This window comes from Betta splendens, chromosome 15 (assembly GCF_900634795.4).
Source record: "Betta splendens chromosome 15, fBetSpl5.4, whole genome shotgun sequence".
Taxonomy (NCBI): domain Eukaryota; kingdom Metazoa; phylum Chordata; class Actinopteri; order Anabantiformes; family Osphronemidae; genus Betta; species Betta splendens.
This window is the reverse complement of record NC_040895.2, coordinates 14,596,670-14,611,609: the sequence shown is the minus strand read 5'-3', so window position 1 is coordinate 14,611,609 and position 14,940 is coordinate 14,596,670. Positions and strand designations below refer to the sequence as shown.

General features: G+C 51.1%; 2 protein-coding genes across 2 annotated transcripts; both read left to right on the top strand.

Annotated features, from left to right (window-relative positions):
* Positions 1–1,591: 1,591 nt before the first annotated feature.
* On the top strand, positions 1,592–4,977 carry sparcl2 (SPARC-like 2; the record flags this gene model as incomplete). Its single annotated transcript, XM_055502813.1, has 3 exons — positions 1,592–1,963; positions 2,433–2,527; positions 3,239–4,977. Coding segments are annotated over 3 exons (714 nt in total), but the record flags the coding sequence as incomplete, so codon positions are not given.
* A 24-nt stretch (positions 4,978–5,001) lies between these two features.
* ndnfl (neuron-derived neurotrophic factor, like) lies at positions 5,002–14,885 on the top strand. Its single transcript, XM_029127012.3, has 6 exons — positions 5,002–5,133; positions 5,241–5,442; positions 6,790–7,355; positions 9,637–9,849; positions 11,213–11,337; positions 12,226–14,885. Exons 4-6 carry the CDS (start codon positions 9,689–9,691, stop codon positions 13,674–13,676), a joined length of 1,737 nt encoding a protein of 578 aa, XP_028982845.1. The 5' UTR covers positions 5,002–5,133; positions 5,241–5,442; positions 6,790–7,355; positions 9,637–9,688; the 3' UTR covers positions 13,677–14,885.
* The last annotated feature ends 55 nt before the right edge of the window (positions 14,886–14,940 follow it).

Below are 14,940 nucleotides of genomic sequence, written 5' to 3'. Positions count from 1 at the left end.
GCCACAGATTTTATGAAACCCCCACAGAGAAGCTGCCGTTGACTGATCTCACCACTAGAGGGCAGCATTTGTCCTGTTGCCGTAGTTTGCTTTTCCAGAGGCGTCCTACACACATCCGTTCTCCTTTACCTCTGCGTGCGTGTTTAAGGTACAAAGGTTTGACTGTGATGAGACAGAAAGAGGGATGGGGGAAAGAGTAAGACCGCTCTCACTGGGTTGTAAATCTGGATCTGCAACGAAATGCCAACAGCTCAAAGAACTCATCCCTTCTTCGTTCATTGCTTTCCCAGTAAACGCAGCACAACTCGACTGCGGTGTCTTAAACTGAAGCAGACTTCAGACACCGGTGCGCTGGGCTCCAGTCATCGGGGGGCTTATGTGAAGGGGAGACGGGGGGAGACGGCAGGGAGGAGGGGTTAGATAAGACAAGAATGTAAAATTAGGTGGATCAAATGCGAAGAGTGCTGTAAGACGAACGCGCCCAGGAACGGGAGCCAGGGAGACAAAGAGGAGAAGGAATCTGTGAGGAGGAAAAGGAGAACGGGAACAGAAGCACTGACACAGGCCCTGGTGAGAGCTTCTCAAGCAGCCGGCCTCATTAGACTCTAATAACTTCCTGATCTGACAGATGAATGTCCTCTCCATGTAATTCAACCCTCTGTGTTATTTATGATGGGGAGCTATTTTGCCTCAATGAGCTGATTGTTTCCCTCCGCATTACCAGAATAACAGTAAATGACTCCACAATGAATGAACTGATGTTATGCTGCTGAAAACAGACACACGCTACATGTCCTGTATGTTTTACAGTTCAACGGAGTCATTTTGTCAATTTATCCTGTTTTTTGGCCCATTGACGTCGCAGCCATGAACCTGACTTTGACCTTTGCCTTGTTTCTGCTGGTGAGTCGACCTTCTGATCCACCTGATTAATGACTTAGGTCTAGAAGCTATAAGAAAATCCTGAATAATCATGAACAATGAAATCGAGTCATATAAGCACCATCAGCTGATCTGAGTGATAGATTGTTAGTGATAGTTAGTGATGCCTGCACTAAGAAGGGCTGGTCAGCGTCGCATCTGTTTCCCATCTGATCCCGGACGACTTTTGGGCCAGATGTGGATCTATCAACTGCAAATAATCCACGTACGCATCACTGTGATAAGACATTACTGTCACATTGGACCAAATAATTTTGTTGGATGAACTATGTTTAGAACCAAAGGTTAAAAATTACCCAGGCATATTCTGAATTTAGTGCATGATGTGTGTTTGAATATGCACCAGGGAGGCAGAGGCCGGTGCAGACAGAGACGAGCTGAGGAGAGACTGAGACCCTTCATTGGCAGAGTGGATCCAGGTAAAGAACACAGAACATATGAGATCTACCTACTTGCCTGAAATGAAATGAAAACTAACTCTTACAGAGAATAAAGTCAATCTAACAAAGGTTCTTGGGTCATTTTTTCAGAAAAGCTCTGTGAGCTGCTAACGGTAAATGCCTCAAATACCCACAATGCACCGGTGAATGTCGTTAACTGCATTTGGTGCCAAACCGTAATCGCAGGTGACGCTACAGATGTTTATTAACCCACGTGGTGTTGTCGCGCGCGGGCACCGGCGCGTGTACACAGGCAGAGGGCACCAGTGTGCAGCGTTGTGGGAAAGACCTACAGCAACGCGTGCTCGCTGCACAAGGACGCCTGGCCCACGCCGGACCCTGTCTGGGTAAACACACGCGACGCGGCGCGTCACGACCGTGGGCTGCCGCCGCCCTCACCGCTCCTGTCGTCCACCTTTCCCAGGCTCCAAGGCCCAGTGCAGCGACGAGGAGCTGGGCCAGTTCCCCCATCGCCTTCCGGACTGGTTCCTGCTGCTGGCGCGCGCGCGCGGGCGGGCGACGCAGCCGCGGCCCCGCCCCAGACCTGCCCCGGCCACGCCCACAGGACGCGCCTGGCACAGGTAGGTGACGTCACTGCCGAGGGCGCCTCCGGTCCGCGCGGTGCCGTCACCGGCGCTCCGTGGACCCGGAGAAGCGAAGCAGGCGCCGCCCGCGCGCCCGGTGCAACCGAGCACCGGACGCGAGGTCGATGTCGACACCCGACACCGCCATCGCGCCGGCGGACACGCCGCTCCGTGGAATCTGGGGAGAAATCGATATTTACAACCGACTCTAAGTGGCGAGCTCTCGTGTTGCTCACGGTGTGGTCATCCACACTACGAGACAGGAGCTCTCAAACACCATGTATAAATAGGATTTGGTCAATAATCGCTAAATTATTCAATAAGACAGTGAATGGAGGGATAACTTAATATCCTCCCACAGCCACCTTGACCTCCTGACCTCAGACGAATAAAAGAGAAGCCCTGCGTTATTTTGCCGATGCGAAGTATTAACACGTTATCGCGCAACACGTACTTCTCCCCACAGCAAAGATTTGCCTTATTGGACAAGAACAAAGACGGGAAGCTGAGCCGCCGGGACCTGGAGAAGCAGATGGAGCACTGTGCCACGCCGTTCTTTCAGTGAGTCCACATTACAGCAAATTATATGGAGAAAAATCCAGATCATGCATTTATATGTTTCTGGCCGTGGACGTCAGCGTGAGGCTCCGTTCTGAACCCTCCGTCTCTGGCGATGTGTTGCTACCGGCTAATTACTGGAGCAGCGAGGGTTAATGTCACGCGGCGCTGCTCCTCGCCCACGCCGCCGCCCTCCATCCATCCTCCGCGCCAACCTCCGCTTCCCCTCCGGTCTCAGGACCGCGCGCCTCCATCACCTCGCTCCTCCTCTGTGAGGAAGCCTGCTTTTCCCCCTCCTGCGTTTCATCTTTCCCTCCAGCATGGGAGAGAATCGCCCGTTTCATCACCCAACCCCCATTTCTCTGCCCGTCTGCAGTGACAGGTTTTGTGGAAGTAGGGGACTGTGTCAATGTCACGCCATTCCCAACAATGATAATGTTTATTACCTACTGTGGCTCCCGCTGCCCATGGATTAACCTTCAGAGATAAGGCCGAACCGAAAGACAACAGCTGTCTGTCTGCATCTCGGCCCATTGCTGTGATTTGAATTGAACACAAGACCCTTTTTAATGAACTCAAAAGTCTCTAATGAAATATAGAGATAGAAACATCCTGGATGATGTAACCCAGATTTTTCAGTCCCAGCTAAAAGTTAGATTTTCTACTCTAAATATGTCCAAGTCCTTTGCCAACCTCTGGTCTCTTCATTCACAGCGGTGAGAATGGGTTCCTCCACGTTGTGTCCTGCTGCACTGCAGAACCCCCTCTGACCGACGGCCGGGACCTCCTGCGTCGCTGCAGTCCTTCAAAGACGCCGTCCCTGCACAACGCTCACCATGCAGCATGGAATATGATTTACGGGGCCGTTAAATGTCATGTTGAATGTCTGCCATTTCCCACGTGTCTTCACAACAGGCGGATAAATGTCAGTATGTTACTTACATTTACATTAGTGCAGTAAAGGAGCACAGACAACAGGCAATATCCGGAGGGAATTACACGAACGGTCAATTAAAGAGGAGGAGAGTGTGATGTACAGAGAATGACTAACGAGATGGGAAATAAAGATAAGGCGAAGAGGAGCGCTCGCTATGAGATGACGTGACCAGAGTGGAGACAAAGCGATAATGAAGGGGGCGAAGGAGAGAAGAGGAGGAAAGTGTCGTAATGCTCCGGAGGAGAGGGAGAGGGAGGAACGGGGGCAAGTCAACGCGGCTGAAGGAAGGAGAGAAGTACAAAGTGTGTTTGTGAAAGACGGGAGGAGGTAATGCACTGTAAATGGGAGTTGAGAGTAATGGAGTAATGCATAAAAAATGGATCAGAAATGAGGGAAAGACTGAGAACAGAGAGCGGGAGGGGGGAGGGGGGAGGGGGAGAGAGCCGAGGGAGGAACTGAGAAGAGGGTTCAAAACAGTTCCCTCACAGCCGGCTCTGGAAATAGCATCTCCGAGCTCGATGAGAATATCTGAAGCGCTTGACCTCTATCAAGGTCGGGAAAACTCACTTAACACCCGCCCGCTGACGTTGTACATGCGCCGCATCCACCGCATGCCGTATAATGGATAAAAACCCCGGGTCCGGCTCGTTTGTTTGCTCGTGTGGGTTCTGAGATCAATGGGAGGATGTGCGCGCGTGGCCCGGGGTGAGTTCTGTGGTGAGACGGGCTGCTCCGGACTAATTAGCCTTAAAAGGCGCCGGGCCTGAAGGATGAGGAGGGAGACGGGCAGACAGAAGATGAAGGGATGAAGGGGGGGGGGGGGCGCTCTGGATGCGCTGCCTCATCATAAATAGCAAAACAACATCTTTTGATGCCATCGGTCTAAACTTCAGCTAAAGTGTAGACAACCACTGGGGGGCTGCGGTTCGCACCGTGGTGCATGGGCTGAAAAACAAGATTAAAAAAAGAAAAATAGACGCAGAAGCGTGACGCCTCCGGAAGAAAAGAGATGCTAACGGTGATTGCTAACGATGAGTGACCTGCGGAACGGCCGCCGTCGCTGCGCGGCCCCCCAGGGACCCGTCTATTCATCTGGACTGAGACAGTGGAGTGAGTTGTTGGGGCCACCCCTGGAGCGAGCCCCCCCCCACTGCTGTTATTCCATTGTGCCACCACCACTTTGCTAATAGACTCCCTCTCATTACCTCTGGGCAAACACAGGCCGGGTGGCCGTAGATTGAGCCACCTAATCCTAACTCACCTCCGCTGCTCGCTCGCCCGCCCGCCCGTCCTTGTCCTCGCCTCCCCCTTTGGGCGCTGATCAGCGACTTGATCTGCGATGGCATCGCTTCCTTTCTGTCTCTCTGCACATTTACACACACACGCACACACACACACACTCCCAAGGGAGTCAGCACAGGAGCAGATGGGCGGCTGGTAAAAATAAAGATTCCTGTTAACCCGTTGTCCGCTAGCACACCCTCTCTGCCTGCCTCCCTCCTTCATGTCCCCCCATTTCATCTCATCCCTGTCATTCTCTGTCCGTGTAGGCTATTATCCGGTACAGCAGCGGACTAATTGTAGCGCTGAAATCCGGCGGGCCGAGACCCCCAGAAGAGGATGCTTAACACATGGTTGTCATAAACACAGCCCCCTGCATAATGCATGGCTTGTAAGCACACATCAATAATAGATTTAAAGGCCAGTTTTGCAGTTTCTGTACATGCAATTATGCCAAAATGAAAATTTTACCCTCACTTTCTGTCACTTCTTCCGCAGCTGGAGTTTGTCCGTTGATGGCGCGGTTGATCAATTATTAAACGGCGGCAAAGGGGGGGAGCTGCGGGATCAAAGGAAATATTCAGGCCAGTCATGGGAGCGGGGAGACGGAGGGAGCGACCGGATGTGAGAGTCGCCCAGGCCTGGAGTCCGCTGCAGGTCTGACAGATGTCGGACAGATGTCTGAGGACAAACAGGCCAGGTATTATTCTTAAAAGGCACTTACTCCCCAAAATAGCTTAAAAGTTGTTCGCTGCAGCTCGCGTGCGCAGCCGGACATGTGCAGTAATCTCTCTAAGGTTAATCACCATCCATTCTTCAAACGCAGCCGCCGTATCGTGCTCTGCCAGACTGCCGACTTTCAGAACTTCTTAGGGACTGTTAAGTGGGCCAGCGCATGGAGGGGGATGCAGAGAGTAAGACTGGTGGCTTTGAACCCGAGTCCAGTCGCAGCGAATGGTTTTCTCCAAAATAAAAGCCCAGTTGTGGCCACTAAAGCGATACATTTATTAATAGCCCTCATCTGTCACATTTTTAATTCTTCTTTGAAGTGATGTCGCTGGCAGACACAGAAACCAGGGGAGAGAGGGAGTCGCTCGGATGTTAGCCTGTGGTCAGACAATATTCCCTCTGGGTGGAGTGGGTCCCATTCAGAGCGACCTCAATAGCCCGACACTGAAGTACCTGGTGAATGAGGGAGAAAAGGCCCCATCGCAGAAAGGAGAGGAGGGAGTTGGTGAACAATGTGCTGGGCCTCCTTCTGTTTTCCTGATGATACTGATTAAAGAGCGCAGGACGGGGAGCCCCACCCGGCCGTCCTATAGGTGGAGGACATAAAGCCTTCACTATGGCCGTCTTCTGCTGATCATGCTGTCTGACGCCCTTCCACTTCACTGCACTGTGCACTGAGGCGCTGTAACGCGGAGGAACCCGAGCTTTTAATTTCATCGACGTGACTGCTGGCTCCAGCAGAGATAAGATGCTCAGAGCCGTTGTCTTTTCTTGCAAATATGTGGAGAACAGTAAATATGAAGCAACAGATGCTTCGATTATTGCCCTCCTGTCCCATGCTTATTTCAGACAGATCGGTTGTTCACAGCTGGAAACTTAAAATACGTTGCTAAATGTGCATAAATACAATATCAGACATATCTAGTTTGTTTGTTTGTTTGAGGGGTAAAAACTTCTTTTTAGGTCACATCTCTCCCGTTCAAAGATTCCTTTTTAACATGCTCATGTTTTTCATCGGATTCAAAGGCAAATATTAGCATAAATCCAATAAGTGAGTGAGGGGCGCTGTTAATTTAAAAGCAGCCGGAGCACCTGACTGAACAAGCGACGAAAGGTGCAAAGACATGTCATGTCACACATTCTGTCTGAAGCCCTCCACCGTGCAGATGTTATCACAGCAGCTGGATAATCTTTAATATATTGAACTTTTGCATCTCCACCTTTTTTGCCTGTGACTGTTATTGACAACTCTCTCTCTCTCTCTCTCTCTCTCTCTCTCTCTCTCTCGCTCTCTCTGCTCATCACCACCCCCATTCAGCGACCTCAGCGTCAGCCCCCTCACACTCACCCACTCGCTCCCTCACTCTCAGATTGCACACGCAGATACGCAAACACGCACACAATCACACATGAGCCCATTTGAATTGCAAGTGAGCTCTGTTCACCAGCAGGGAAGGTAAACAGAGGGAACAAGTGAAAAGAACAGGAGGTGGGAGAAGAGTGACAGAGGCAACGGCAGGAGAGGGGCATAGAGGATTCGGTGTCCGGATGACATTCGCACAAGCCCCCACGTGTGAAGGACCCAGACACAGGGAGGAAGAGTGAGGAGCGAGCCTCTGGGACCTGGCGCTGCACCGGGGCACGCAGGAGCTGGGACAGCCCCGAAGGGACACCTTAGCCCTCCTGAAGTGGGGAATGAGCAGCCGCCCATGGGAAAAGGAGTGAGTGGAACACCCAACAACCTGCTGTCGCTCCTCCTCTCTCCGCGGCCGGATCTCATCCTCCTCTCCTCCTCCTCCTCCTCCTCCATCCATCGCTCCCTCTCTCATTTGATCCCATCTCTCACTCCCTGCGCCCGAGAGGGAGAGCGTGCACGGAGAGAAGGTAAGGGCGATGCATGCATGCATGTTGTTGTCCTTGCAGAGTATATAAGTGTGTGTGTGCGCGTGTGTGTGTGCGTGTGGGTGTGTTTTTGCGTGTGCGCGAGGGCATCACTGTCTCAGATTTCAACTGCATGTGTAAGTCAGCAACTTCTTGCGTTGGATCAGTTCTTTTTGAGTGTTTTCCGCCTCTGGGGGCTTTTTAGCAGCTGAGGCGGGTGCAGGGCACTTTTATGCGCGGGATGCTTTTCATCTCGGGCAAATGCATTTTTGCGCGTTTAAAGTGCGCGAGAGACCAGGAGCGATTCATCGTGTGCATAAAGAAAAGGCATAAAGTAGAAAAAGTCCGTAAGAGGAAAAGATAATAGAAGAAGAGATGCAGGCAGCCGGGACAATGAGGACTGCGGAAGGGTTAATATAATTGAATGCACAGACAGCAAGGTAGAAAATCAGCCGTAAAATCCTATCAAGTTCCACGGTCATTGCATTTCACCCTCCATCATCTCCTCCATCCCCACCAGGAACCACAGGCCAGCCTTCTTGCCCGTAGTAGTTTGGGGGGACAGCGGATCCTGCAGGGCCCACCCCATGCCATTTAATCTGTCCTTGCCCACAGATAACAGAAGGCAGATGGTCCGGCCCGAGCGCAGGGAGGCAGGAGATAGGTAACACAATGTGCGGACAGATAACACACAGCTCTCACGGTCCCTCTGAAACCCAGCCTAAATAAAAGGGGCCAAATGAAGTGAAACCCAGACAGAAAAAGACCCGCAGAGAGGGGGAAAGAGGGAAAAAAGCGAGGTCTTTAATTAAAATCTAAACAGTATCCATAATAAATAGAGTCAGCTGACAGCCGGGGGTAAACAGAACGGACATAGGAGACGAATCTAAAGGAAAGAAAAGCTGCAGAGAGTGAACGGGACCATCAAAGTCATGAGGTCCTGTGTTTAAGGGGGAGCGTGTATTTATTTATGGAGGGTGGTAGTTAAGTTCACTGAGCTCCCTCTCTCTCTCTGAGACCCAGCCCTTTCGCCTTATGAAAATTCAATTGGCCATAATTTGCCGAGGAGCCGTGTGCATATTTTATCAGCGGGCGCGTTTTGAAGAAACAAGGCCGTCAAGCTTTTTGGTGAGAGGTGTGCGTAACAGTGATATGTGACACGCTCGCACTCATTGGACACGGAGCTGAAGTAAACATAAAAGCACCGAAACAAATTCACTGCAACCTTGTTGCATGAAAAATAAGAAAAAAAGTATTTTCCAGTTGCACTTTCCTCTTTCTTCTTCTCTCCCCATCTCCTTCCCTCTAATTACTCCCGGATCCAACATCCTCCTCTTCTAGCTCTCTGTTTCTACAGCCCTCCCTCCCTCTCCTCCCTCTCCTCCCTCCCTCCCATCTCATTCTGCCTCTCTCCCACTGCCTGTCTCAGTTAAAGCTTTATGGGTCGTTCACTCCCTTCTTTCTGTGCAACGATAATGAGCAGGCGCCGCCGTGCGACTTTGTAGCTGCGCGGCAGTTTGCGAGTTGGGATCTTAGCGGAGCGTCCCGAGGCCCAGACGACTCAGATGTGCTGTCTGTGCCCACATCCACGGTTTTCCACTGTGATTGTCATCTGATCCATAGGGCACAGCACCAACATAACACACCTTGTTAGAGGGAGGCGGGGAGCCTGTTTGTGAAGCCTGCGTGACTTTGAACAAATGCGCTCTCTCTGGGGAGCAGGCAAAACGCTCAGACCTGTAATCATCCTATCTGCTATCGCTACATCACAACCGCGCATCCTTTATAAATACACCCGTAGAAAAGATAAGGAACAGGATTTATTTAAAGACAGAACCCAGACGCGGGTTGGCTCCAGAGAACCTGCTTCCCCATCGATGCAGCCTCGCTTCCCCCCGGTAAAATGGCACTAATGCCCACGATGAACAGACCCATTTGAACTCCCCCCGTCTAAAAATAGAAATGTAGATGCAACGGCATCGACTTAAGAGCGATATTAGCAACTCACTTCACACTTTGAAAAGTGGTGCAAAGGGTGATTTTTTATAGTGAGTGTCAAGCTGTGCTACACACATATCCCAGAGAAATATAGCATGGCAATTTCTTTTCCCCTGCATGAATAATTCTGTCTGAATAAGATTTTTTCCCCCCTCATATCAATGAATCATCAGCCGCTACAGCCTCGTGGTGTCTGTGTGAACGGTACAGTAGGAATGGAGCGTAGCGTGTTTGATGCCGACGGGCTTTGGTTGATGTTCGTGACCTTTTCGCCGTCCGCTTCCAGAGCCCGGGAGTCATCGTCCGAGACGTGACTGAGCACGGCCGACGCCAGAGCGATGGCGCCCACGTCCCTCTGCTGGTGCCTCGGCGCGGCCTTGGCGCTGTTTGGGCCGTGTTCGGCCCTGGCGCCCGAGAACGAGGTGCCGCTCCGGCCCACGGCGTGGTTACAGGACGGGAAGATCACCTCCATAACGCTGCCCAAAGGACGAACCCGCAGGTAAGAGAAGAGTGAATAAACGAGCCAAAACGTAGTTAAACATGAGTTAAAAATGAGGAAAATAGGTTAAACCTGTACTTGTACTCAGTCACACTGGTTGATTCATTGTGCACAAATACTAGCTAGCCATAAAATGTGATTTTACCCAATTATGTATAATAACTAAGTTAACGGCATGAATGAAGAGGGGCAGCAGGGACCACAGTCTAATAAAAAGTTCTGCGAGTCTTTGTCATAATAACAGACTCAAACCTGAAGCTCTGTCGCGTCTTTCCTCAAAGACGTGGAGACTCTGAGCCGAACGGAGCAACTCTTGAAGACCCATAAATAAATCTGGGTTTTGTCCTTGCTCCCGCTCCAATAACAAGCCACCAATCATCCCCCAACCACCCTCCTGGAGGCAGCACCGGCACCACTGTAGAGGGAGCGAGGGGAAGCGCAGCCCATTTGGCCTGAGCCCTGAGCGCCGGTGCCAGTTCCAGCGCTCGCCTCCTGAAACTGGGAAAACGTCTCCCCGTGTGCTGCAGTCTGTCCACCGGCGCAGTCACGCTCATTCCCAAATGCATCACTCCATTAGATAAGCTGCGAAATGCCCTTGAGAACGGCGGCGTCGCACATCTGCTGGGAAGCGGCCGCCATCTGCACAGAATCATAAATAACCGCATTTGCAGGAAGGAGAACAAATATTTATTAACAAATAACCGTGCGGTTGACTCATTTTTATGGAGGGGAACCAAATGTGAGGGAATGAACGTTTAATTACAGCGAGGGACCTTCATTAATGGAGCCTTTGTGACTGCAAACACTTTCATATTGGTGGAAGTTAAAACTGTGCTTGTTTAATTAATGTAAGACCAAACCACCCCAGCGTGAGTCGTAACTGTCCTTCATCTGCCGCTGAAGCGCCATCAAATATGCAAATACGCCGTCCTCTAAACAGCCTAAAGGACATCATATTTCCCGCACCGAGCACGATTCCAGGGAGCTACAGCAAACAGGCAGATACGCATCTCCAATCAGGGGATGGAGCCTTATCACCTGAGTCTCAGGTCACCTTTCTTGATCCGCTATCACACGCGTGATCAGCATGTGTTCAAATGGAGCGAGAGTGATTGGCGAATGTTGAATTAAACATTCAAACTGCCGAGCGTTGGGGGGTGGGGGGGCAGTACCGGGACCACCCCCGTCGTATCAGCACATCGCATGAGTCCAGATGAAGGAGCGCTGCACAGTAGGCGCCGGAAGATACCCGGTCTCCTCATCCGTCACCTTTGGGGCTGAATGGAAACGAGGTGTTATCTTTTTGACATTCCCTGAAAAGAACCACGCCTCGTCTCTGGGCTCTCCTGCGTTTTCTCCACAGACTATACTTCACGCTGAAGAAGAAGGCGCCGGCGCTGTCCGTGACCGTCAGCCCCTGTGACCTGCCCATCGAATGGAGCCTGGCCGCCCGCACCCTGAAGGACAGACCCCTCAAAAGTCTGCAGTGTGAGTGAGCGGTGCGACGCCAGGTTCACCCCATGGTCAAAAAAATCAATGAATAACTTAAACTTAAAACACTCACAGACAATTAAACTGATTCCTGTTAACCATCATTATATACTGAAGCAAGACTGGTTTTCTTTGACTTTCTGTTAAAGTGTGTCGCCGTTTAAAGGTAGACATTCATTAAAGCAGCAATCATTGGAAACTGCTATTTTGACGGGAAATGCCACCCACTGTGTGACAGGAACACAGACTGTGACTGTGACATGTCTGGCTGAAATACACGCATTGAGTCACAATGACGAGCTAAAGACTGAACGCGAGGCCGACGGCGGCACAAACCTGTGGTTAGGGAGGCGTAACGCGCCTCATGATGTTCCACGAGCACGTTTTCAGGTTGCCTAAAGTTTTTCGACGTGTTAAAATAACATTAGCAAGTTCTAAAATGACACATGAATCATTCAGACCTCGAGCTCATGGGTCGCCATCAGCAGCCTGAATTATTCACTTTGATTCCGTAACATTTGGTCTCATATGAGCAGTGATTTTTCTTCTCCAAGAGCGATGAGCAGTAAAAGGGAGCGGCGAGGGGCTTGTTCCATGTTTATTTGTCAGCGGCGCCGCTCAAGTGCAGAGCGTGCGCTTCACAACAAAGACACTCCAGGTATGAACGACAACACAGCACAAACGGCTGCCAAGTGGCAATTCCCAGCTTATTTATTGAAATGTTACGCAAAAGGCGCTTTAGCACACACGCTCGTGCACGAGCACATGCATGTTAGCACATGCTAACATCTGCTAGCGCTGCATTCACGTACCAGGAAACGGCTCGTGATTTCTGTCTCCTGAATCCATACTCAGGTTCTGGGTCGTGTTTTCTTTCGCTCACAGGGAGCTCCAAGAAGAGTGCGCCTGAGATGTGGTGGCGAGGTCCCGGCGCCGAGGACAAAATGCACAGCTTCGCCGGCGATACCGTGGACACCTACCGGGGTCCTTCCCGCCCCCACGCATCCATCTACATCCTGAGGCTGCGCTGCAAACAGGGGGCCACCAGAGCCACGGCGCACCTCCACGAAGGCCCGGGGCCCTCGGGCGCCTTCCCGCTGCTGCCCGCTGATGCCCAGGTCCACACGCTGGGCGTGGGCATGAGCAGCGTCACCCTCAGCTGGGCGCCCAGCGCCTCCATGACCCGCCTGCCGCCAACGCAAAAGGCTTACGACTACTGTGTTCTGGTCAACTCCCAGCGAAATTACCCCAGCCTTTGTGGGGCCCAAGAGGGCAGGAGGCGAGAGACAGACCAGGCTGAAGATGAGAAGGAAGGGAGGAGGAGGGTGACGGTGTGGCCAATCTTGAAGGAGTGGTGGTGGCAGCAGTGGGACGCTTATCCCGAACCCCAGACTGCACCTTCCTCCCCCACCGATGACTACGCCGACCTCCAGTGTGCGTGTCAGGGCACAGAGAGCGTGTGCACCGTCTCCGAGCTCCTGCCCGACACCCAGTATTACTTTGACGTCTTCGTGATGGACCGGGTGAACGGGACCAGCGCGGCGTACAGGGGGGCGGTGGCCCGGACGCACGAGGAGGCCCGGCCGGCCATCACCGCGCTCAGGGAGGGGGAGCTGCGGTGGGTGACCTTCCCCGACACGGGCGCCACCTCGGAGCAGTTCTTCAGCTTCCGCCCTCGAGGCTGGCAGCAGAGTGGCCTCCTCACCCTGCAGAGCTGCAGCGGAGGCGAAAAGGTCAAGGTCACGGTGTCCAGCAGAGGCCGAGTGTTGAGCTCGCAGCCTGTGGGGGGAGATTTAGTGCACATTTGGCTCCAGGGAAGCCCTTCTTATCTCATTCACTTAGAGAGGGCGCTTATTAGCTCAAGCCAGCTAGCTGCTGCTAAACACCCACTGAGAACAGGAGGTCTGACGGCGTCAGTCAAAATGCAGACCTCCTCCGCCTACCACCGCAAAGGGGTCCCATCTCTGCCCTCCACCTTGCAAATCAAGTCCTTCAACCGGTTGCGTGGATGCAACAGCGTCACCCTGGCCTGGATGGGCACCGAAGAACGAAGCCTGTACTGCGTGTACCGCAGGAAGCTCGGAAAGCACGAGGGAGAGGCCGGGGAGGGGTCGGCTCTCACTGCGCCCTGTCTGGGGCCAGAATCCCGCTCAGACACCGAGCGCGTTCTCTGCAAGTATTTCCAAGAGCTGAATCCTCGGCGGGCCGTCACCACGGCTGTGATCGGGGGCCTGGAGCCGGGGATGGCCTATGTGTTTGATGTGTATCTAATGAGACGCTGGGGGATCCCGATCAAATACGCCAGCAAGATGCTGAAGACCAGAAAGGAATGCTGAGCTGCTGACCTCTACAGGCGACTCGCAGACTGAATCGCAGTTTGGAGGGGAATGCATCTGTCATGGACGTACTGCAAGGACTGACCATGAGAACGAAGCGGCTTGACTGTTGTGGAGAGACTGTTACCATAACAAGGAAAAATTCCCTCTAGAGGAGCAGTGGCATTCAAGCCCCATTTGCAATATTCTTGCAAGTGGACGGAAGCATACGAGGATCCGCACACCAGCAAAAGTTCATAACATTTACTACAGAACTCTCATGCTTTTGTCATTTCGTTTTTTATTGTTGATCATGATAATGATGTGCCAGTCGTCCAAGTGCTTATTTTGTGTGCGAGTACAAAGGACAGCTGAGGCTTGTGATGACAGGGAGTCAAAAAACAAAAACAACAACTGAGACTGTGCCAAATATGCGACACAAACAGATGGGGCAATAATTGGACAACATCTGATGGGGGGGGGGGGGGGGGGGTTGCACTGTATATCTCCAGTGCGGAATATTGTACAGGCTTCTAAACACAGATGGGTGCAATCTACAGCTGCTTAGTTCAAAGTCAGTGTGTATCTTTGTGTTCTGCTTTCGCATGAAGCAGTGAGAAATACTTAGTGACTTGCTTCATTGTCTTTGATGTATTCTTGTGCTGCTTCAGACACTCAGACGCTAATAAATACGAGGGTATCTGTAGGTTCTCGACTCTTTGCTCCATGTTTACGGGACTATCATTTTGGATTACGGATTACCAGATTGTCATCAGAGCGTTTCCACCTTTTTTGTATAATGTGGCTTTGTGCAGTCCAGTAGCTACTCATTTGTGCAGGTAAGTACTGCTGCTAAAGTTCCACAAGGAGAATGTGACTGTTGCTTAGAGTAGCCCTACCATAGATTTAGGAAATAATCCATTTACCAAATATGGATTACACAGAATTATTAACCCACATAAAATAAAACGAAGCCGTTCTTTTTTTAACAACAACTGTTTGGTATTGTTCATTGTTTTCAATATAAACAAATAAAAAGTCTCAAAGACAAAAAGATGAGCCCTCTCTGACTCAAAACAACCTTTCCTGGATATTTCCTGACTATAATGGCATGTGTTGTTTCTTAAAAATAATTCAGCCCATTCAGTAAAATAAAATAAAATAAAATAAAATAAAATAAAATAAAATAAAATAAAATAAAATAAAATAAAATAAAATAAAATAAAATAAGCGTTTAAGAGAAATCTATGAAAACAAGTCCCCATTGCGTAGTCTGACGTTTTCG

Coding starts and splice junctions, on each gene's coding strand:
- ndnfl (XM_029127012.3), top strand. CDS start 9,689: ATGGCGCCCACGTCCCTCTGCTGGTGCCTCGGCGCGGCCTTGGCGCTG. Junction 9,850..11,212: donor CCCAAAGGACGAACCCGCAG/GTAAGAGAAGAG, acceptor TTTTCTCCACAG/ACTATACTTCACGCTGAAGA. Junction 11,338..12,225: donor ACCCCTCAAAAGTCTGCAGT/GTGAGTGAGCGG, acceptor TTTCGCTCACAG/GGAGCTCCAAGAAGAGTGCG.